Genomic DNA, 24,055 nt, shown 5'->3' with positions numbered 1-24,055 from the left:
GTATAAACCCAAGGAGGGAAGACATTTAAGGGCTTGAAGAGGAAAAAACAAACAAACCTCAAATACATTTTATTGACATTAAGAAAGAACAGACGTTTGTTGTAAAAGAGTTAGAACCTGAAGTGTATGATCAGAAAATACATGATATTAAAAGGGTAGCATCATAAGAAATTACAATACACCTTCAATCTATATTTTAACAATTTAGCTTTAACGAATCAATTAATAATGAAACAATTTGATTCAACAAAACAAAGATTGCTAATTCTGTCTCAAAGATTTGACATTACAATGAACCACTGAAAAGAAAAAGAAAAACATACTGACAGAACTTCCCTTTACCAACTCCAATACCAATCCTAAACAGTACACTTTTAGAAAATAAGCAAACACTAGTGCCTGGCACGAGTACAATACCTCCAATCTTCACCCATCAAAGGATGTTTGAAAGTAAAAGGCTCGTGACCAGCAGAGCTGAGTCAAAGGATGTGAGCTTTTCCATGGTAGGAATGTTAAGCTATACAGTAAGTAGCAGGTGCAAAGGCAACACTGTGAATGCATGAAAGTAATAATCACATTCCTTAACATTCATCTGCAATTCTGATACATTACAAAATATATATGTAATTTTTTTTTTGTTTAATCTGTAAAAGTATTTACATCCCTTCACACACCTGCTCAAGCACTTTTCAAAAGTTACAAGTCAGGGATCCTTTGCTTTGTTTTGGTACTACAAGCTGGGCATTAAGGATGATACATTATGCTGTCGTGGGGTGGTAATTTTGGTAAGGCAGTCAGTGCAATAAAGTCGAGCAATGTAAATGAGAGGTTGGCTCACTCTCTACTGTGTGGAAACCAAATCTGCCAAAACAAAAACGCCTTGGGGAAAAAAAATTAATATAAACACATAAACCAGGATGCTGAAATGAATGACAAAAGCTTGTTAAAGAAGAAGAAAATGAGGAAACACAAAGTAATAAATAAACTTCCATCTTATTAGATCACAAATGTCCACAGTAAGGTCAAAACTACCAACATATTTATCCCAAAGGTGTTTTCTAAGTAGCCAAATGTTACGGCCCTTCGCTTTCTTATTACTGCTAATGTCGGCTAATACTAAAATTTTATACATTACATTTTCCTATATTGATCCTGCATTTGGAAGATTTGTCTCTCCATGCAAGTGACATCAATGACCATTAACAATTGTACCTTATAAAAATTTGATGAGTTGCATGTTAAATCTGAGGCTAACATTTCACCCGAAAAACACTCTGCAGTGAAACTTAATGATCCTGACACAAAAGAATCGAAAGTTACACGAATTTCTGAATCTCGCCATAAATTTCTTTACATGAAATGTAAATAATAAAAAATGAGAATAAATATCCAAACTATTTGATCATACCTCTGGAAAAGGTCTTCACAAGTACAGAACCCTGTTGGCTTGTTTTGGTTCTGGTTACCAACTAAGACAATTTCTCAATAGTCACTTCACAGTAACCCATCCTGCTCAAAGCAAGATGGTAGGAGAGAGAAGGAAAACGGGCAAAACTTGACGCCAGTCCCACTGTAGAATTTATTCTGGAACTCCACCCTGTGGATAAAAAGATGAGAAACCGAAATTATAAACACGAAAACAGATACTTCAGAACATATTGATCCTATCACACACAGTACTTTAGTGCTTTGTCTTACCAGTGTAGCCGAAGAGCATGAAGGAACGCAGAGAGACCCTCCATTACCAAGAGGATGGACACAGTGAGGACAGCAAACAGGCCAAACAATGGCACCAGGACTACAACCCCAAGTTTTGTGTCCATTCTTAGTCCTATTCGCATGACCATGGCCCACAGCACCTCTGACAGCTCTGTGATGGCAAATAATAAAATCTACTTCAGCATCCATTTAGAGAAATACAAAATTCTGGCAAATCACAGGTCAAGAAAATTTTTTTACACTCACTCATCATGGACATTAATGTCATGGTCATGGGTGGTGAACCTGGACACCAATGAGTGTTCCAACAGGTCAATAATCCCAAGAAAACAGCAAAACTTGTTTTGGAATTGATAAAACAGCCTAACATAAAGCTGCTGGAATGGTCTTCCCAAAGCCCCGACCTCAACACTATAGAAAATTTGTGGACTATGCTTAAAAGCCAGCTCTGTCCAGGAAACCGACCCATTTAAATGAATTCCACCAGTTCTGCCAAGAAGTGTCAAATATTCTGCCAGATTTACGCCAGAATTTTGTTGACGGCTACAAAAAGCCTCTGACTGAGTCGCAGCTTCCTTAAGGACATTTAACCAAACATTAGTGGCGACGTAGGTATATATTTAAGCCTCTGCGTATACTTTTGACCCTGTGTGATTAGCCAAACTATTCAAACTATTCAAAACTATTCTTGTTTTTTTTAAGTCCTTAAAAATGTATCCTGTACAATTATGAAACCTTGAAAAAGATTAGAGTTCAAAGAAATCATTAACAGCCAAAAATGACAATGCCTTTCATGCCCATGAAGAGTGCATGCAAGCTTCTGACAACAAATGAAACAAGGCAGCTAATAGTCTGCTGAATGTACTGCTAGTGAGTGGCCATCTCATAGCCTGCATATTTAATCATTTTCTCTGCATGTTAGAAAGGACAAATGTGGACAATGTAAAAACAGGTTATGTGAGAAATACTGGAACTGGAATAGAGGCCACAACTTGATACTTGACTAACCTAGTAAAGTCTGAAAAATTAAGTAACAATTAAGAGCAAAGTCCATTGTAACATTGTGAAGAAGCACTTTGTTTTAGAACACATAATACTTATTAATGATCTTGTACTTACGGGCATGTGCCAAGCTTAGAGCCCAGAGCCTTAGGTAAGAGGCTGTGTTGGAGATGCAACCCAGGCAATACTCTATGGTGTGAATGGACTGATGAAGTATCTCCTCTGCAAAGTCAAACTATTGTATAAAAAAGATAAATGAATGTAGCAACTGGTAAAAATGTTTGCTTATGAGCAAATACGAGATGAAAAGGTACCAAGCTGTTTGCAACACTGACCTCCTCTGAATGGTGATCCTCACTAGTAGACAGATCACTGTGACTGCTGCCCTCCTCCATGTCATGAGCCCTCATCAGGCAGAGATCTTCATCACTGCTGCGTCGCACACGCTCATATCCCTAAAATCGAACGGACAAACTAAGTGTGTTTGAAAATTTACACCAAGGAAAAATATTTGGTGACGTTTTTCACATCTTTTAAATGCAGGCATGAATCTCAAACCCTTACCCTGTACATTACCAAGCGGTGACTTCCATTTTTTAGCCAATAAAGGTAGATGGGTTTCCCCAGGAGTAAAACAGGCACCGAGAGAACAGCAATGATCACCAGAAATATCTGCAGACCATTCTGGAAGAAATAAATAAATAATTTAAATAATGAAGGTATGGGACTTCTGTGGGATATTTTAAATAACATTAGACTGAATGTGTTCATTAAGCACGTAAACACACAGCTGAAAGAGTGGAGCTGCTTACCTGTCCTGGGTAAAGGGGCTTCAATGAACTATCATCCTGCATGATGAACATGTTTATGAAGTGGATGAGAATGCTCGGAGCGTCCTCAGACGAGAAGGCGAGCCACTTGTAGAATATCATGAACACCAGGTATCCAAACAGACTCAGCATAAACACGAGCTCAGGGATGAACACCAAGTACAGGTTGTACTTCTTCCTGAAGTATCTGTTTTTTTGACAAACAAAAAGAAGGCAGACTATTAAAAACGATATCATGTTACTTAAGGAGCTGACATCATGCTTTTTTGTGCAGCTCAATGTCTACATAGGACAGAGGTATTCTCTCCCACAGAAAATACTCCTACAATACATGAAATAACCTTTTACACTGCAAGACTTTCTTCCATCTCTATGTTTGCCAGCATGTAATTTGCGTAGGCTTAAAGAAGTTATAAACATTTTTTGCCAAGAAAACTAAAGGTTCTGTTGCCGTCTACAAGAGCGAACACATGTCTCTATTCTTTCCCAGCTCCAGCAGCTAAAATGACAACTTGTTCCAAAGCGAAATACTGGCTCTTAAGGGCTTTCACAGGGTAATGAAAACAGTAAACTAGTACTTACAGATGATTGTAGGTGCTGAGGATTACCCCAAAGCTCATGTGTATGACCCCGAATATCACTGACATCTTCATCTTATAGGAGTTAAGAAATGTAAGCCGGTTCGTTGCCAAGTTCCAAATCTTTACAAAGGAAAGGTGACATGTTATTACTGGTGACTTCAGGGATTAACTGGAGCAAACAGAATAAGTAGCTCTGCTTATTACTGTGATACATTACCAACATGAGGATTATAAGACTATTACTGTTGCGTGTCTAATAAGGTTACTTTTACCTAAGTGATTCAATAACAGCAACCCTGACACCAGAAATGTTGCTTTATTGAAGAATGTGTGGCTGATAATGTATGAGTGAAATTGGTTATCAAGCAAACTGACTGCTTTTAATGAGTTTAATCAGTTACGAATTGATCCAGTTTACTGTATCAACAACATCCTGGTGACTGATTTTCTTTAACCTTTTTAAATAACAGGATTTAAATTTCACACGTCAATAAAAAGATTCAAGTGCAAAATATCAAAAATTAAGATTAATCACATTATAAACCACCAAACCATAAAAAGTAATGATAAAATCCATTATTCCAATCAGGCATAACATTATGACCAACTGCCTAACACTGTTGCTCTCACTGTTCCTTTCTCGGACCACATTTGATAGATACTGTCCACTGCAGACCGGGGAAGCCCCACAGGAGCTGCACTTTTGGAGATGCTCTGACCCAGTCATCTCATATCCTCATGCTTACCCATTTTCCTGCTTCTAACACATTTACTTTGATGGCAAAATGTTCACTTGCACCCTAATGTATCCCACCAACATAACAGGTCCAACGATGAAGAGATAATCACTGTTATGCACTCTACCTGTGAGTGTTCGTAATGTTATGCATGATCAGTATATATATGACATGATATCATATTTTTAAGCTAGCTCTTAAAACTGTCTACTCACCGGGTCAATTCCCAGAGGGTACGGCCCTTTAAAAACACCTCGAATAGTTGGATCCAAAGTTAGCTGGCAATTCTTACAGGGGACACTATTGCTGTAGGGCAAAAATGAAACCCGTAGTAGTGTCTGTGATTGTGAAACTGATTTTACAAAATTCATCTTATATTCATCTTATCTTTAAAAACACAGTTGTAAACTTCCTGTTATATGAAGTTCTTCTTATTAAAAGGTACTTACTTCCACTTTTCTTTAAACATGGGAAGCACACTCCATCCAGAACCAAAGATGTTGAGAGATTTTGAGAAACAGTCATTGTATATCAGCCCAGTGTAGATAGAGAACAGTCCCATCATCAGAATGATATAACGCCCCTCGAAGAATGTGTTCAAGATCTGCACGTGCACATTAAAATCACTTAATTATACTTCTGAGAGACTGCTTTTACCCATGCAACACAAATAAACTTTAGAAAGGGCATTTTCAAAAAACTTTGGAGTACTTGCCTCATTCCTGGTGTTTTTAAATTTGCGGTGGTTTTCATACAAAACCATCCAGAAAGCAAACAGAGCCATGAGAACGCCATGACCAAGGTCACCAAACATCACAGCGAACAAGAATGGAAAAGTTATGATTGTGAATGGAGCTAAAAATAAGCAGAAGGGGGAAAAAAGCACAGTGAATGATCATTTAAAGCTTTTTAAAAATAAATACGATAGTACAAGGGTGGACAACAAAGGCATTAGTATTAATATAACTGTAATGTAATAACTTGATAGTAAAGTAATGTCACTGCAGCTACAACAAACTGTTTTGAAGGCCTCATTTATACTGAAACACCTGTAAAAACTGCATTTCAACATAAGAAGTCACATCATATATACACATATATACATATAATTTTGTGACTCTTCCACCAATTTTTACACATATAAATATTAACATTGAAACAAAAGGGTATGTTTCACTCATAAAGGATAATCATTTCTGCAATAAAATATGATAGTTATCAACTTTGACTTGCAAGAATTTTAGTGCAATTTTAAACATATTAGTCTAATAGGAGCCTATAATAATTAACCTATATTAATTATGCTATAATTATGAGCATGTTACCCTATTATTATCACCATACTACCATTTTTAATCTAGATAAAGTACAGATATTTATTATAATGAGGTTACTATAGTATTACAAATACATTATTATACTATTATTAAATGGTTTTTGGATCATTGGAACCTTTATTTTTTTTAATAATTATTACTCATTTGGATTTTTTAAATCTCTTTATTATAAAGTAACAGAAAAATAGCTACTAAAACTACTAATACTAAGTTAAGATAAATCATGCTATATCTAAAATATCATAAAAAGCTAATCTGAAGGTTGCCTGCATTGTTACAGGGAGCAATTTGCTTATCACGCACAGAACATTTCAGGCTGTGGTTGCCTAGGTAATAGTGTAATGCAGGGGTAGGCAACCTTTCTGATGACGAGTGCCATCTAAAAATTTCCTCAGAAGTCAATGTGCCATATGATTGCATTAGCAATAAATTTAATAACGCTCTATATTAACAGTTACACACTATATAGAACAACTTTGTAGATATATGGCATGTTTGTTAATACACATGTTAATCTGATCTCTGGTCTCCCACTCACAGACACAGGTCTCCGAGTGTCCAGCATTCAGACAGCTACCTGAGGACAGTCATGTGAGAGAAAATCTGCTCACACAGATATGTAGAAACAAATACTGTCAATAAGGCCTCTGCAATGTTCTGAAGACAGTTAAACTTGTCAGGTAGTGATGTCCAGCAGGTGAAAATGCAAGCTCCATGAACACGCACAGCTGTGGGTTCCAGCTGCGTTTGTAGTTCTGCAAACTTTGACCCCCACAGAGTCGAGGTTTTCATTTCATTTCGCCTCTGTCAGTGCGCCCCAGGGCAGCTGTGGCTACAATGTAGCTTGCCATCGCCAGTGTGTGAATGTGTGTGTGAATGGGTGAATGACTGAATGTAGTGTGAAGCGCTTTGGGGTCCTTAGGGACTAGAAAAGCGCTATACAAATGCAGGCCATTTACCATTCAATCAGCTGCATTTCGATGATGCATTAACTGGCATTAACTCGGCCAGTTAATGCGAGACAAATTCAGCTGCTCATTAAAGATTTCTGGTTTGATCAGAAAAGAAAACATTGGTCCATACACCTGAAAGTCCCAAAAACACATTGTGAATTCTGTCTCAAGTCTACGGATGTATCCATGTATTTCCGTGGTGCTGATGCTGCACTGAGCGGAAAGCTCCTGAAGCTTTTGAAGTTTCGGAACGTGGAAAGCTAACAACATCCCTCTCATCAAGTTATTTTTAGCCAATTACAAGTTGAATCTGGTAGTTGGGGTTGTTAGTTAAGATACCGTCATTAAGAAGAGGCACAACTAATGTTTCTATGTGAGCTTATTTGCGATGTGCACCGCTGGCCCGGCCATTTATTTTTTAATGCACCTCAGATTAATTCACTGCGTGTCGTGCCCAGGGCTGGACTGGGACAAACAAAAATCGGCCCGGACATTTTGACTAGAGACCAGCCCACCAGGTATTAAAGCCATAAAGCCTTTGAATGAAAACAAACGCTGTTGTGACAGTGATGTACTGTCTTGTTGGTATATGTATGATTTCTATACATTTTACGTCAGATAAAAACTTTGGCTGTAAGCTTCAGATAATTATTTAATAACAGCCAGACATTTTAAATGAGAATAAGAAAGAAAAGTATTTCTTTGTGCCCCCCTCTCTCTGTTAATGCCCTACCTGGCCCCCCTGGCAAAACTTTGCTAGGACCGCCCCTGCACAGTTACCAGCTGTCAGCTACATAGAAAAGGATCCTGGTGTTATTTGTCTCTCAGAAACAGTTCATAACTTCAACTCATTCATGTCACCTAAAGGTAAATCTGTTTCTCCATCACCTGTTCAGCTCTGATGATTCAGTAAGGACATCTCCTGGTTTCATCTTCATGTTTCCCTCTCACCAGATAACCAAACCGATATCATGACCAGCAGCTTTACAGCTGTGGCTCCAGCAAACATCAGCTGATACTAGAAATTAATATTAAATAAATTCTAACAACAACTTATCAAGCTTAAACGTGCTGCTGTTGTTTAGCGCGACATCTGCCGATTTCCTCTTTCTGGCACAAAGTGGGCGATCAACAAACAAGAGAGAAAAGCTGATCAACTGATCATTGATCAGTTTCATGATTGAAGTAGAAACTGAAAGAAGAGAATGAGAGAAGAAGAGGCAGCTGTGCAGCGTAACGACAGAATAACTCCAGCTTTGTGTCTTTTTTCCATTCTAGCTGAAGTACGGGACAAACTGTTCTCCTTTTCAGCTCAACACGAAACGCGTGATGTTTTCTCTGAATACCAGACAATTCAGTCTTTTTATGCAACGGTTGGCAACTCTACTAACTAACCTTATGAATAAAATAAAGTTTACTATCAGCAACATCATAGCACCCACCCAGCTGTATAGCTAGCTAATACACAGTACGAGTTATTATAACTGACTGTAAAAAGTCAGCCCAATGAAAAATAAACTCCACCTAAACTTGGTTTATATCTGACCCAGATAGACTGCAGATCATAACTTCTTACCTGAAGTTCAGTTCACCTGACAGTTGGACCGGCGGCCGCCTCAGGTCTCTCCTCCTCCTGCCTCCCCTTTCCCTCATCCACCTGCTGGCCTCCACCACTTGCTAATGTTACTGAACCTGGGGAAGCTCCGCCATATCCGCCACCAAACAACTGACTTATTTTTACACAACGGCCAGCATCTGGCCAATCCACCACCTTTCATTGTTTATACCGTTACAAAAAAAATAAAATAAAATCATCGGCCCATAAAAATGAAAACTCACCATCGGCCCACCGGGCAAATGGTCGCGCCATCAGTTAACCCTTTGCGTGCCAACTGTGGCACGCGTGCCCAGGGTTGCCGACACCTAGTGTAATGTATCAATCACTGGTATCCTGTGCTCTCACTGATAGGCATGTCAGTTGAGAGAGTGTATCTCAGGACCCGCCCCCCTTAGCTTAATGCGTGCTGATGTAGCCGTCAGCTCTTACTTTCAATACAGAATCGTTCAAACATTCAGAATTATAAAGTGCTGGTTTTGATACATTAGTTGGGCCCATAGTGTGTGTGTGTGTGTGTGTGTGTGTGTGTGTGTGTGTGTGTGTGTGTGTGTGTGTGTGTGTGTGTGTGTGTGTGTTAGACAGACAGGTACAAATCTCACTTACCAGGGTTTACTTCCCTGTAGCTGCCCACTCCATAGGAGTCTACAATATTCTGAAATCCAGAGGTAAACTTGTTGGTCCTTATCAGGGTGGGAGGAGTGTCAGTTGTGGGGATACGATTAACGAAGGAAGGAACTGTTGCTCCACTTTTCCTCTGAAACATCAATGGGAAGTTACACATGTAACATGTAAGTAGGTTACAAGAAGCTTTTCTCCACAAATGTACATATAAGAAATATATACAGAACTCTAAATCATTTTTAAAAAGCCGTACAGACAGTATAATGTATCGTTTTTAGATCTATAAAGTGCGCCAGCTCTAAATAACTTATATTTTATATGTATTTTAAAATCTATACATAAACATGTATTAACAATAACACATCTTTGTAGTTCTTTTTCACAAATACACACTTTTACACTTCTCAACCTGCAAAATGAATCAATAGTGAGCCCTCAGTACCCAAGCAACGCAAAATGTGTTTTTCTTTAAATAAAGTGGGGCAAAGACTGATGCCTCACACAGCATTTGCTTTTATCATAATAAAACCAAGCCCTTTAAACAACAGCAAAGGTTAAATAAACAGAAAAGCCTCCAGTCAGGCTGAAGTTCCTCACCGATCCGTCTTCTAGCGCTCTCCGCAGTGCAGGAATGTCACTGACAGGACACCACACCTCTGCGATCAAACACTTATTGGTCACATCAAAACTACACAGGTTCAGAACATAGTAGATGGCCTTCATCTTCTTGACTTGGACGACCCAGATGTAGACAGATTCTGAAGCCTTGATCAGGACCTGTCTCAGGTAGTCTTCTGTCCTATGAAGCACCTGGATACAGTAACAGGTAAACACGACTGTTAGTGTGATGTATAGCTTCAGATTATTAAGAATTTCTTTTTAAAAGAGAGAGATTAAAAGTTACAAAACATTTTATTTTATTTTAAGATGATGTATGTGACATTTAAAAAGAACAACATGTTCAAATTTAGACCTTTGTGAGTGTTTGTGTGTGAATATAAGAGGAAAAAGCTATAAAAAAGGCAAAAGACAAAGCAGTGGGGAGATAAAGAGAGAGTGGCATGTATAAAGTTTCAGCTGAGGCCTCATGTTGATCATGTGCTACAGCGGCTGAGTGGAATTCCATCTTTCAGTCACAGTGGGTTAATGCTACCAAAGGATTCACAGTGCAATGCTCTTGTTAGGAGCTGAGCTGTTTGTGCAGTTTTGCTCACTGGCTAACAAGAACAACAGCCAGGTTAATCGTTCAGAAAACAGATCAACCATTTCATTTTGTTCTTTGACCGTGAAAAGAATCAAGATCAGATAATTAAGCAAACAACAGACATACAGTTTTCAGGTCCTGAATGCGAGTTCTTAGTCCTTCCACAACATCGTCCCTCTCCTCGTTGTTACTGGGATAGGGGTACAGGTGACAGTGGTAGCTGTGGAGAGAAAAAAGTATGCCATTATTTATAGCTTACTACTATTGGACATAGAGTCTAAAACAGATGCCAGCCTTTTAACGAGTCCTGTGAAATATTTACCAGTCACAGATCTTTTTCACTTTCTGACCAATTTGGTCTCCCCAGTAGGAAATCAGGAACACCACACTTTTGGTAGGCTCACCCTGCAGAAAAAGGAAGTGTAAAAAAATAAAGGAGACACCACTGACACAAAAAATACAAGTTTAATATGAGAAGGATTTCAGGTTTTACTTATATATGTAACTTTAATAAAAATCTAAGGAAAACAAAAAACTGATTTAGATGCATTTGTACAATCAGCTGTTGTTTACCAAAAAAAATGAGAGGAAATACAGCTGATGACCTGAAAGCTCTTTGACCTTGAAAACCCCAATTTTTGAAAAAGCACGACTCTCTCTCTCTTTTTGTGGAGTTTAGTGATGAGCGTTAGCACGCCTTTCCAATCTTCCATCAGTAAAAATCCATCTGACATTCCATTAGTGAGGTCATGCCTCTGGTCAAGCAGAGGAAATTCCCAAGTGGATTAGTGGTATCTCTCACTATGAATAGACAACATCACAGCACTCACTGTTTATATCAACAACTAGTAAAGAATACTTAAGAGCTTCAAAAGAGTCATCTACTATTTTGTCCCATAACAAATCTGGGATTTAAGCTTTGGGTGGTCCCGAGTCTGGATAAACTGGGAAGGTTGTGTCAGGAAGTCAGGACATCCTACATAAAATCTTTGCCAAACCACACATGCAGGTCACCAAGAGGAGCAAATCCATGATTCACAACTCTCTACGATACTCTCCCACCTCCATCCTCTGATCTCCAGCAAAACAAGACGGACTTGTTCTCAGTAATATTTAATAACATCAATACCATGTGTGCACACAGCAAGGGAGGGGGGAGACAGAAAAAGAGACGGGAGTTTATTTCCCATTTCTACCATGAAATGAAAGTAATGTGCATAGCGGGAGAGTTACTTAGGTATATAAGCATGTTTTCTCATTATTACATGTGGACAAAGATGTTAAAATCTATTTGTACTAAAGTTTTTAGTGTGCTATTAAAGCTAACTTACAGTTAATTTGATTTAAATCAAATAAACCTGGTTCATTAACTTGTTGTACAAAGTCAAATATCCTTAATCAAGCCTAGTTAGGAAATAAGATACAGGCAAAATTTTAAAAGGAAGCTTCTTTTGTTTCTTTCTGTCTCATGTTTTTACGTCACACCGTAAAACATAACAAAATATAACAAAAGTAAATTGGAATCCAAATCATGTTTAACCTACCGTGTCAGGATCTTCCAGATACTCTTCGACTTCAGCATAGCTAAGGATGGTGTAGCCTTTACATACTCTCCAAAGCATTCGCTCAAACGCCTCGATCTTCACCCTCTGAATAAGGCCAGAAATGAAGCTGCAAAAGACAAACGAGCAGCTGTCAGACCTCATCCTCTATCAAGATCAATTAAATTAATTAAATATAAATAAAAATTTAATGTATCAATATAAAGGGAATGACACCAAGTACATCCTGACTGCACTAGCACTGTAAGTTTAGCCACCTTTTCTTTGAGCCCTCATTGTCACTACACATTCAACTAAATCTGTGCCCCACCACACTATCTCTCTGTTTTTACAAAGTCTAAATATATTTTTGCTTCATTAATCAGTTCTTTCAAAAAGCCACAGCTGCCTCACAGTTTCAGAGCATTTTGTGAATAGCTTGTTTGTTTGTGGGTGTTCTAAGTATAAAGTGCATCTGTGAGTAAGAAGAGCAGCGGCAGACAGAAAAGGAAACAGAAAACTATTTAGAAAGAAAATAAATGTGCATCTGTCCTCATTCATGTGGAGCATTCACTTTGTATAACATAAATAAAATGCTGACTGATAAGGCTGACAGAATTGTATCCCTCACCCCAGTTTGGCTCCTAGCCTCTGCATGCTGCTGTAGTCCATCAATGTGTCTTTTTCCAGGAAGGGAAACTCCTCATACTGTACTTGCAAGGGCTCCCGCTATAAGTGAAGACAAGACGCAGGAGGGTAAAGAAGGCAACTGAAATGAAATCAGCCAGCACACTAATTTCTGAGCCATGAAAGAAAAACAATGTGGCATCGTAGTGAGAATGTGGGTTTTTCAAGAGGTGAGCCAACACAAACACTAACCTCAGCATTTCTTTGGACAAAGTTGCGTGTGATGCGCAGCATGTGTGTGTACTCTGTCAACTCCAGCAGATTCCTCTGCAGCTTCTCCTTATTCCTGGTGACTTCACCTAATTCCATCTCTAGCCTCTGTAGCTGTTCCTGAGAAACGATAGGAACGTGTAATATTTAGCAATACATGACAGCAATAATAATACTAAAAATGATGATTATGATAAAAATAATAATAAGATAGTAACTAACCATTATAGTCATGACATGCTTGGGTAAAGGAGCTGCTGGGTTCACATCTGTTTCTGGCAGTGAAATATCTGCTTTCTTGATTTCCCTCAGAAGGTATCCTGTTATAAACAACAAGCGATTTTTAACTTTATGAAACTATCATAACCGCTTCCAAACACCATGACCAGCCTTTGAAAAACACTGAAATTGAAGACAAGTCTGACAGTGTGCTACTCTCTTCCTAATTTAATAATCCAGGGTTTGGTTAACCGAGTTAAGCATTCAACTAAATCTACAACCAGCTGACATTTCCCATGACTCGATTTACCTTCAGTGAGGAGATCTTCTTCCCACCATAAGCAGCCAAGAACTATTAAAATGTCAAAGACTAACATATGCTTACCGAGGATCCTCTCCATTTCTTCACATTTTTTGATCTCATTGACATATTTTCTCTGGAATGCGTTAACAGTGGGATTGAGCTGAAACAGGTGAAAAGTACATGTTCGTTAGCACCTTCTCATGCAGGACTCTGAACATATCCCATGAATAAACTTAAAAAACTGTGCAATAAGTCTATGTATGATCCCATTTATGATAGCATTAAGACATATGCCGGTGACTTCCGCGTTCACTTTATGTACTGAGCAAACGTCACTGCATTATTTGATGACTGTAGAGAACTTTTAGATTACTGTCAAAAAATTCAGCTACAACTTTTTAAGTGATGAATTACTGTTTCTAGCAGATTCAAAGCGGTCTGTTTTCGTACTTACATCTCTGAACTCTGCAAGCCCCAGTTCTCCAAGTTCACTGATGCAGTCGTACGCGGACCCAGACTGTAGAAACAGCTGGGCCAAACACATCTCTTCACCCCGGAGCAGAGAAGCCATCGTGACAGTTCTATCTGATATTCCCCTCTTCCGCGGGTGGGCTAATGTTAGCAAGCTAAACGGTGCTGTTTCTCCAGATTTTATGTTAGCAATGTTCAGTCGAGTAGTCCGTAGCCCTTGTCATGATGTGGCTCAGGTGATAAAACTAGACTTCCCTTACATAACTCCTGATTTACATAGCTATCATTACAGCACACTATCGCTGTTAGCTAGCTAACTGGCTAGCCAAGTGCCGTGTTGTTGACTCTTGGATGGGGAAAAATGTTTCAGTAAAGTTGAATGTGAAGCTAAGAAATAATAAGTGTTACGACCGCTAAATCCTAGTACGTGGCGAAAAGTCTTAGACTTTACGAAGTTTTAGCCTACGTCCGTAACACTCACGTCACTGCACTTCACACTGTTGAATGCGATCAACTTCCACGGCACCCAGTGTACCTTTGACCAATGACGGCAGCCTCCTGGAATCTGCGCACAACACAGTCAACATAACGCTAAACCCTGAACGCTGACTGAAGGTTCATGACCTGAGACAAAAACTTCGACCTCTTAGAAGTTTTTTATTGGATTCTTTCAAGAATTATATGGAAGGTTGTTTACACCACTGAAAAAAAAAGCCAAACGCAAAGACTCAAACTTCTGAGGAAGTTGACATTTTTACATAACAAAGTATTAATGACAAAGTATTTTCCACCTCCTTACTATTTTTGCATAATTTTCACACTTACATGTTTCAGATCATCACATTTTAATATTGATAAATAAAGACAAATTAAGTAAATAAAAAATGCAGTTTTTAAATAATGCTTTTATTTATTAAGTGAAAAAATCCCAACCCAATCCAAACCTCGCCATATGAGAAAAGTAATTGTCCTCACTTGTTAAATCGTGAATTAACTGTGATTAACCACAATATTTTGAAAGCTAGATTCAGTGGCAAAAAGCCATAGTCATGCCTGATTACTGCCACACCCGCAGAATCTGTTATCACTTAAAAAGACCAACTGTCTGACAAAGTGAAGTACACTAAAAGACCTCAAAAAGCAACACATCATGCCACGTTCTAAAGAAACAGCTGAGAAACAAAGTCCTTGACATCTATCAGTCTACAAAGTGTTACAAGGCCATTTGTAAGACTTAAGTGAGTGAAAGCCATTATCCCTAAATGGAGAAAACATGGAACAGTGGTGAACTTTTCCAGCAGTGGCTGGCCTGCCAAAATTAATCCAAGATCGTGCTGATGACACACTCACAAGGTCAAAAAAGACCCCAGACCGACATCTAAAGGACTGCAGGTCTCACTTGGCTCAGTTAAGGTCAGGGTTCATGATTAAAGTAAGAAAGAGAATGGGCAAAAATGGCATGCATGGGAGAGTTTGAGGAGAAAAACACTGCTGACCAAAAAAGAACACAAAGGCTTGTCTCACATTTGCCAAAAAAAACATGGTGATGATCCCCAAGACTTTTGAGAAAAGTTTTCTCAAAAACGTTTTGGAAGGTTTGAGTGCTGTTGCATCTGGTTTAAAACGAACACAGAATTTCAAAAAAAGAGCAACATTCCAACAGTCCAACATGGTGGTGGCAGTGTGATGGTCTGAGGCTGCTTTGCTGCTTAAGGACGTGTTCAAATTGCTGTAATTGATGGAACCATGAACTCTGAATGTCCAGCCATCAGTTACTATGCTGAAGCTCAAGAGCGCTCAGATTAAGCAGCAGGACAATGATCTGAAAAAAAAAAAAGATCTGCCAAGCGTGGCACAGCCAGTTATTAGATTTGAGGGCATATTTAGAACTGGGCCAGGTATGTTTGGATAGCTTTTTTCTATGAATGAACTAGAGTTTGTATTTACTTGAGAAAAAGAAAGTTTTTTACTTTCTTTGTCTAAAGTTGAATTTTATTTGATGGTCTGAAACACATGTGACAAATGAGTAAAAAAAAATAATCAGGAAGGCAGCAAATCCTTTTTCACAGCACTGTACCCCAAATTTTGACTTGTGGATGGCTTTCTTTTCAGTGGCAGAAGCAAGCTTCTACAGGAGGTAAAATAGGTCGCATAAATCTGATTTCACAGACAGAATAAATCTATATTTTATCATTTAGGTTCTTCTAAAACCATTTTGGAGTCATGGTTGTGATGCTGCTGAAGTGAACTGAAAATATTAGGAAGTTTATTACGTATTGCTGAAAAAACAGAGAAACTGAGAGAATGAAATCCTCCTTAAAAATTACATTTGAATATGCACTTCCCCAAAATGGCTATTGAACGGCATTATTCATACAATGCATTTGCATTTTTAGCAATCTTAGCACATACATTGGTAACTGGCTGTCACAGAGTATGTACAAGCCATATCACCAAAAACAAATGAAAAGAATAACGTAGTAATTTAACAGCCCAAACTGAAGCCTAATTGCCCCAAATCCTTTGTTTGAGTTCATTTGTGTAATTTCCCCGTTTCCATTTTGTTGTGCTGTTAGTGTACTCAGAGCAGTAAAGAAGACGCCAGAGGTTCATTTATACTATGTTCCATTTTCACTGTGTATCTAGTGGACATTTGAAGATAGTACACAGAATAGTTTGTGTAAAAATAAATAAAATGTAGATTCAATAAGTGTGATGACTAAAAAAAATAAAAAAATAAATGAACAATTACTCTAAAAATAAAATAGTGCAAAATGGAAAGGAAACACAAATTAACAAAAGAGGAAGTGATGTGGCTGCGTAGACACACCTCATCACAAAGTGCACACTGCAGCAATAAACAGCAACAGAACGCTGACTGATGCACATCTGTGGCTGCAATAAATATCGGCCTGTAGGCGGCATTCAGTAATGATTTGATGATTATCTCTTACAGCATGAAATACCACATTAAATAATAAATTTGCCTTGCCATTAATAAATACTGTCAGCAGCACATTGTCTCACAAATAAATACTTTTTTTATTAATATTCCTGCTTCTTAATTTAAATTGCACTGGTGATTTATTTCAGTATCACTCTGTGACATCAACTTTGAGGTAATTTAAATTACTATTACTATAAAATATAGTAAATAACTTTAAACCCAGGTCTATAATCCTAAGGAACAGTAACTGTGTTACAGCTGTTGCCTGTCTGTGTGACGCTGAAATAATATTTTGCTTCTGGGTGATGACCCTGAGCCATGTGAGAACAACTGAAATCTGAAAAAACAACAACCAGGAATCAAGTCCCATGCACGAGAAAGTAATAGAAAAATATTTTTATTGCAAAAAGGTTCACAAATACAACAGTTTATACTCCTACAACAATCATAGGAATAAACATGTAAGTTACTATGTTATTAAGGAAAAGGTGTCATTATCCTCAGTGACACTTTAAACCATCATCACTGAGTTTTAGTGAGCAGAGTTGTTCCACGCCTGTCTGATTTGTCTCCACGGGGTGCCAAGAACTGAGGCAACGATAAAGAAGAAAACCAAGATCATGCCCTTAGCCAGCGACTGAGAAAATGGCTCGCCTGTGAAGGATAAAGGGAAAGTAGGTCACTGACTGTAGTCTCAGTAATCCAAACTTTTAGAAATGTTTCTAGGGGGAAAAAGTGAAACACATGAGTTTTTTTTTTATTATCCACCTCAGGATCAGTTTTATTCACTAATGCATTTAAAGATACATTTAACCAGAATCCTATTAATCTAGAACTGATTTTGGTACAATTACACTGAATATTACATTGTAATTTGGAGTAGAGCCTGTGTTGCTCTTGTTTAAGCTTTTAGGTCTAACAATGGATAAAATTATTTTAAAACCACAAATAGAATACAGAGGAATTATTCTCTGGGTAAGGACTCTTCCTAATTGATTAAATAACGTCCAAAAGGAAAGAGTAAAAACACTGCACAGTTTCTAGAATTTAACAAATTCTGACCTGTGTAATACTTGGTGATGGGAAAGGCGAGTTCAGGCCAACACACATCATTCCTGTTACAGTCATATTCTGTGAAGTTTATGTAAAACCTAAGGGAAAAATTAATTAACAAAGCAACACTTTGTTAGAAACAAAGTACACAGGAAGTTTTTAATCGGCCTTTAATCTGTATCTGGTATAAAAACTGTTTCTGCTGGATTAAGCACCTGGTTTTTGCTGGTCTGGTGTTGATAGGAATGTCAATAAATGTGACAGAGGAGGTGATGGAGAACAACTGAGGCTCCTCTGGGTCCACACATGAAGAGATAGCACCTCCACCACAGTCCAGCGCCCAGTTAGATGGGCTATTGCTAAAACAGAACAGAATTCTTTATATGAAGTGACTCATTATGTGCAATAATCAATAGCCCCTTCTAATACATACCTGACTTGCAAAGCACGAATTTCCCTCTGAGGCACACCCTCTACCACGCTGGTGGTAACACTCCAAATATGGATATGCAGGTGGGCCGGAATATCGTAACATGTACTTGTGCTGTTTTTCATTGCTGTGCTTGAGTTCAGTGTCACAACTGGAATTTATATGTTGTGAAAAACATTTAGACCCATAAAAAAAATACTATGGCAGAACAAGAATGGCAAAAAGGAGTTTAATATAATTAAAAAGTAGACAATTTTTTTTTTTTTTTAAAAAGGAAATTCTTTCTTTGCACTGTGTACTTACAACTTATGTTTATCCAATCTGCCATAGTTAGAAAATCTGGGTTTCCACTCTTTGCCACATATGTGGCTGCAATCAAATCTGCCTGTAGGTTAGTAACAGTCTCTCTAAAGAGGAAAGAAACTATATTAAAAAACACATATATCTACATATATACATTAGAGAAGTAATCATGCAAAGCCACTGACCTCAGAAGGCTACACTGAGTTAGATTTTGCCGGCTGACAGGCAGCAAACACCCTGATGTTGAATTCTCTCCAAACAGAACCGGTTTCATCCCAGCAGTGGAACAGAGTCCATCACTCACTGGAAGCCAGATCAGAAAATGGAGAGGACTGGTTATCTTCAATGTACAGTAAGTCAAATTGTTTGGACTGAAACTTACAGTCAAGTAAAAAATAACATTTTCACAGGACTCCATGAAATCCCGTGGAAAACTAAGTGCCCCCTTAATAGTTCCATAGTAATGAAGAGGGTGAGTAGCACCCAGAGGCTCCTAATCAAAGACTTTTTATTAACTGCAACGCACCATTCAAAGTCCAGACCTCACCCTGATTGAAATGCTGTGACAGGACTAAAGAGAGCTGTGTATAAACAAAGCCCAGAAGGCTTGACTAAAATTCTTTCACAATGATGTGAAAGACTGATCAAGTCATAAAGAAAATGATCACTTCAAGTTTTTGGTACTAAAAATGGCTCTGCATGCTCCTGAATCATGAGATAGTTTTTCACATAAATGCACAGAGTCCTGTGAAAACCTTCTTTTTTATATGGCAGTATGTAGGTTACATGCAGTCATCTACTAATCAGCAATCTTTATGGGTTTTACCTGGTTTCCAAACATTAACTGATGTCCGTTTTATTAAGCCTTTGTTGCTGTCCAAAGCTTCCACAATTCCAGCAACAACAGGCCTTCCCACCTGGTAACCTGTCATTAAAAATGTGTACACATGTTATTCCCAGGCACTGTAAATACTTTATTTTATACAAAACCTCCTCTTGGTCCTACCTGGGTTGCCCGAGTTTGGCTCGCCAGAAAATTCTCCATTTAGAAATGTGGCAGAATACTTTGTGCTTAATGTTGCTGTTAAGACAAGAGAGTACCAAAAATGAGTTTAAACTACAGGAAAAGAAAACAATATTAGTCAGAACCATTAGTCAAGCTAAACAACGGCCAAGCGTTATAGCACTTACCACGACTATTTAAAATGATAGTCCCAATAGTCCTTGTCAGCGTGATGCCTGTGATGCCATTTTCTCTCCAGTAAAACTTGTAATCCAGCGCTAACGTCAAATTTTCACAAACCAGCATCTCATCTTTTGAAAAAAATGCCCAAACATGCCAACATTAAGGTCAATTAAACATTTGAGTTATGTTAGTAATGCAGTAATGTAATGTGGATACCTGAGGGGGCAACTGCATCTATTATGGAAATAAATGGACTCGTATCAGCAGCCACTTCATCAGTTACATCCACCACAACATCACCTGAAATACAGGAATAAACAAAACCATTTTTAAACAGCTCGACATTCAGATAGCTTTAAAACACTTCAAAGCTTTTCTATAATTTATTATTTTTAAAAACTACCTCCTTGTCCATTCTTCACTTTAATGCTTAGGTTTCCTGACAGTGTCTGTAGAGGAAATCCAGTTGGACAGGAGAGCAGCAGAGTTGTACACTCATAGTTGAAATTTTTCAGAAATGCTACAGGAGCATTGTTTACACAAAGTCCAAGGACCTTCTGTTGAACAGAACAGTTGTTACATTAAGTGTTAGCTGTCACTGCTTTGGAATACTTACATATAAAACATTCCTATAATAAAAGGCATTAAATACACTGGTCCCTCGCTATATGGCGGTTCACCTTTTGCAGCCTTGCTGTTTCTTGGATTTTTTTGAGGTGCAATTTTGCGTGCTTTTTTTGTCTTTTTACAACGCATTGTGTTCTGTGTCCCGATTAGCTGACCATTGTCAATCAATCTCGTGCCATTACTCCTGTACAGTACAAAGTGCGTTCAGCTTGTCAAATTTACATAAATCTTTGATCGCTAGCAGCGTGACTCTGAAGTGCTGTACTGTATGTTTGCAAGTTTTCTCCCCAACAAACACAACAATGTCGACGAAATGTCATCACCTGCGGGTCCCTTTGGTTTCATTCTATTATACTGCACTTATTTTTCTACAAGGTTTGAACTTTGAGAGTGTTTGAACAAGACAGAAAAGTGTGAAAATGTTCATGCCTGTCTGAGAAAAGTGTATAAAGAGTGTAGTGAGGGGTTTTACAGCCTTAAAACATCTATAATAATTGTAAAAAATAAAGTTGGCTACTTCGTGGATTTTACTTATCGCGGGTTATTTTTAGAATGTAACTCCCGCGATAAACGAGGGGCCACTGTACACGCTAACACTAACCTGAGGAACAGTGAAGTATTGGCCATTTAATGTGAAAATTGGATTTCCTTGAATATAAACATCAACTGGGACTGGAGCTGGTAAAACTGGACTTTGGAATGATGGACCAGGCTTAGGTGCACTAGACAGGTGAAAGACAAATGATGATAACATGAAACATGAAATTCCTTGATAAGTTGCAAGACTGAAATATATTTAAACCTTTCTCACATTGTGTCTCCCTTGTAAAAGTGACCAAGGTAAGGGTTGTTTTCAGGGGGAGAGTTGACACATAAAAATGGAAACCAATCTGGGGAATTTCCTGTGGACTGCACAGAACACTGATAATCTGGAGCAGGAGAGACCTGCCCACCAAAGGGTCCTGGCAGACAATGGGATGAGAACAGCTTCAAATCTTCATTGGAACAATCCTGTTGAGGGGGAAGTCACAAATTAATCACTTGATGATCAACACAGAAGAAAATATTTGTCTGACATCCACACCTGTCTTTTAAAAAATATTACCGTGTCACAACAGCAGAGTATGTCACACGCTCCGGATGTCAGGTCACAAGGACAAGGGCCCAGGGGCTGGTACACTTGGTTTGGAATAACTGTTTTATTATCTGAAATGGAGATTTCAATTTTTGTTGTTTGAATTTTTTTTTTTAAATGAAAGCACATTACAGTGAGACACAAGATTCATTTGAATTACCAGATCCTGGATTAGCAGGAACCAACAGGGCATGTATCTTAGCCTGGATCAGCAGCGATGCCTGGGGTGTACCGTCCACACAGGCAGACACCTGAAGGGCTTCCAGGATGCACAATGCTCTTTCACAGCAGTCTGTGTTTGTATCATTGTTGCCACATAAATGCAGACTTTGATTCAGTCTTAGATGAACTCGAACTGCAGTCTGGGACACCAAATGAGACAAACAAGACCATGAAGAAAATGCATGTCCAAGGATCAACTTTATGAAATTAAATTTTTGTTGTAATTAACTCAGGTGCTTGTGTCTTACTTCATCATTGTTGCATCTGTTCACTGTACATTCTTAACTCAGATCAATTCATTAATTAATATTTGAAATAAACTTCATGCTTCTAACAACTCTGGTGTGTATTTTCTCCATTTTATGCCACAAAAAGGACAGGACAAGTCTCTTACCTTTCCCAGCTGCTCCCTTGTGAGGACCCAATTTGTTTCTTCTGCTACACATGATGGAGAACCAATGTTTCCTGTTAAAAGGAAACCATCAACAACAACCAAATGCATCCAAAATTATTTTACTGTCACTATTCATAATCCTTATTATTATTGTTGCATCATTTATGATTTATCATTGTTATCATTTCATTGACACATTTATTGAAACTGGTGAGGTTATATTAAAGTCTGTATTTCAGGTGTTAGCATAAGCACATAATCTTTCATTGCAGGTGCAACTGTAATCATGTTATACACATATTGCATAATTAAAGGGTTGAAGCTCGGGTAAGTTAATTAATGGTTTGAAGCTACGGGCAGCGCGATGTCTGGCCGATCAATGGAGCAAAGTTCAGCTATTGAAAGGTTGCCTACATGTTTACAGTATAATTTACTACATGTGGCCTGTGTGCATTCAGCAGGCTGCACTGGAGTTGGCCTGGTCACAGATGAAGTCTGGACAAGTAGAATAACAGGATGCATCTGGAGGAACTGAAAGAGGAACTGTTCTGTTTTAGTGACGCGAGGTACTGGTCATCATAAGTATAAATATTACACCCACCTATTGTAAGGGGAAGATGGAGCTTGATGTTTTGCAGAGCCTATCTTCACCACATATGTGTTTTAATAAAATAATTTGTGTTGACCCACTATGGACTTTCATTCGCATGTCTCTTCCTCAAAATTCGAACCGCGACAACTACTACTGCTAAATTCTTCTCATTTTTCGAGTTTCTAAGCTGTGAATTTATAAAATGCAGTTAAACTAGTACAACAATATCACTGCCAGACCATGCTGGGATGCTGGGGGGCTGGTGGACCAAAGAGGATATGTGGTGTCCTGGAGCTTTTACCTGTTGTGTTGGATGGAGAAACTGTCCTCAGGCTAAGAGAGATACCCGAGGTGTTTCCCAGCAAAACTGCAGTGACCACTGGTCCCGTTGTAATCACAAAGGAAGGCTGGAAAACTTTCAAAACAGTTATGTCACATATTAGCTACAAAAATTCACTAAAAAATTAGCAACTGCTCGTTTCTCAGGTAGGTTTTGCGAAGGTACCGTCAGCTATTTCAAAGCAAATTAAATATAAGGTCTTACCGACAATGTTTTGAGTGTAAGCCACGCAAGCGAAGAGTAAAACATGTGTAAAGAACGAAGAATATAATAATACGACCACATTAGCCATTTGGTTTGCCTCAGGAAGTCGACATATTTGTAAACTGTTCGTGATGTCCTAGCAACGTCCTTAACCAATCACAGCCCACGATGAGACCGGAGAGGATCTCGCTTAACGGAAAGAGCGACATCATCTGGTCAGGAGTGATTTATACCTATACACTCAGAACCTCACTGGCCTCTGGTGAAGAAAAGCATACCAAAATATTACATTATATTTGATTGATTGATTGATTGATTGATTGATTGATTGATTGATTGATTGATTGATTGATTGATTGATTGATTGATTGGTTGATTTTATTTTTCGCCAATACATCCCACGATTCTGTGGATACAAAGTACCAGAATAATGAGTAACATCACAAAATCAACTAGAAACACTTAAAATATTAACAATATATAGATCAACATTTGAGGACAGTATATATAATATTTAGCAAAAGGTCAGTAATTAAAGACGTGTCACACTTGTGTGTGTCACAAAACAAGACTACACATAAAATCCAA

General features: G+C 38.3%; 2 protein-coding genes across 2 annotated transcripts; both read right to left on the bottom strand.

Annotated features, from left to right (window-relative positions):
• Positions 1–53: 53 nt before the first annotated feature.
• atp6v0a2b (ATPase H+ transporting V0 subunit a2b) lies at positions 54–14,579 on the bottom strand. Its single transcript, XM_085475410.1, has 20 exons — positions 14,018–14,579; positions 13,645–13,723; positions 13,263–13,360; positions 13,023–13,160; positions 12,775–12,872; positions 12,147–12,273; positions 10,925–11,007; positions 10,729–10,822; positions 9,996–10,208; positions 9,381–9,531; positions 5,585–5,724; positions 5,319–5,473; positions 5,085–5,175; positions 4,134–4,252; positions 3,534–3,738; positions 3,286–3,405; positions 3,057–3,176; positions 2,839–2,956; positions 1,699–1,870; positions 54–1,597 (listed from the first exon to the last, which is right to left on the bottom strand). Exons 1-20 carry the CDS (start codon positions 14,132–14,134, stop codon positions 1,495–1,497), a joined length of 2,541 nt encoding a protein of 846 aa, XP_085331536.1. The 5' UTR covers positions 14,135–14,579; the 3' UTR covers positions 54–1,494.
• Positions 14,580–17,362: 2,783 nt separating this feature from the next.
• Positions 17,363–23,632, bottom strand: tctn2 (tectonic family member 2). The gene is made up of 18 exons (XM_085475405.1): positions 23,468–23,632; positions 23,225–23,338; positions 22,332–22,402; positions 21,876–22,077; positions 21,686–21,786; positions 21,392–21,591; positions 21,182–21,302; positions 20,357–20,510; positions 20,170–20,253; positions 19,959–20,081; positions 19,774–19,848; positions 19,594–19,692; positions 18,953–19,070; positions 18,768–18,871; positions 18,468–18,615; positions 18,250–18,393; positions 18,044–18,132; positions 17,363–17,635 (listed from the first exon to the last, which is right to left on the bottom strand). Exons 1-18 carry the CDS (start codon positions 23,553–23,555, stop codon positions 17,514–17,516), a joined length of 2,157 nt encoding a protein of 718 aa, XP_085331531.1. The 5' UTR covers positions 23,556–23,632; the 3' UTR covers positions 17,363–17,513.
• Between the last annotated feature and the right edge of the window lie 423 nt (positions 23,633–24,055).

Source organism: Copadichromis virginalis, linkage group LG12 (assembly GCF_057382275.1).
Source record: "Copadichromis virginalis isolate Kocher_CV1m ecotype Utaka linkage group LG12, C_Virginalis_male_GT1.1, whole genome shotgun sequence".
Taxonomy (NCBI): Eukaryota; Metazoa; Chordata; class Actinopteri; order Cichliformes; family Cichlidae; genus Copadichromis; species Copadichromis virginalis.
Note: the sequence above shows the minus strand (reverse complement) of the source record. Positions and strands in the feature narration are given on the sequence as shown.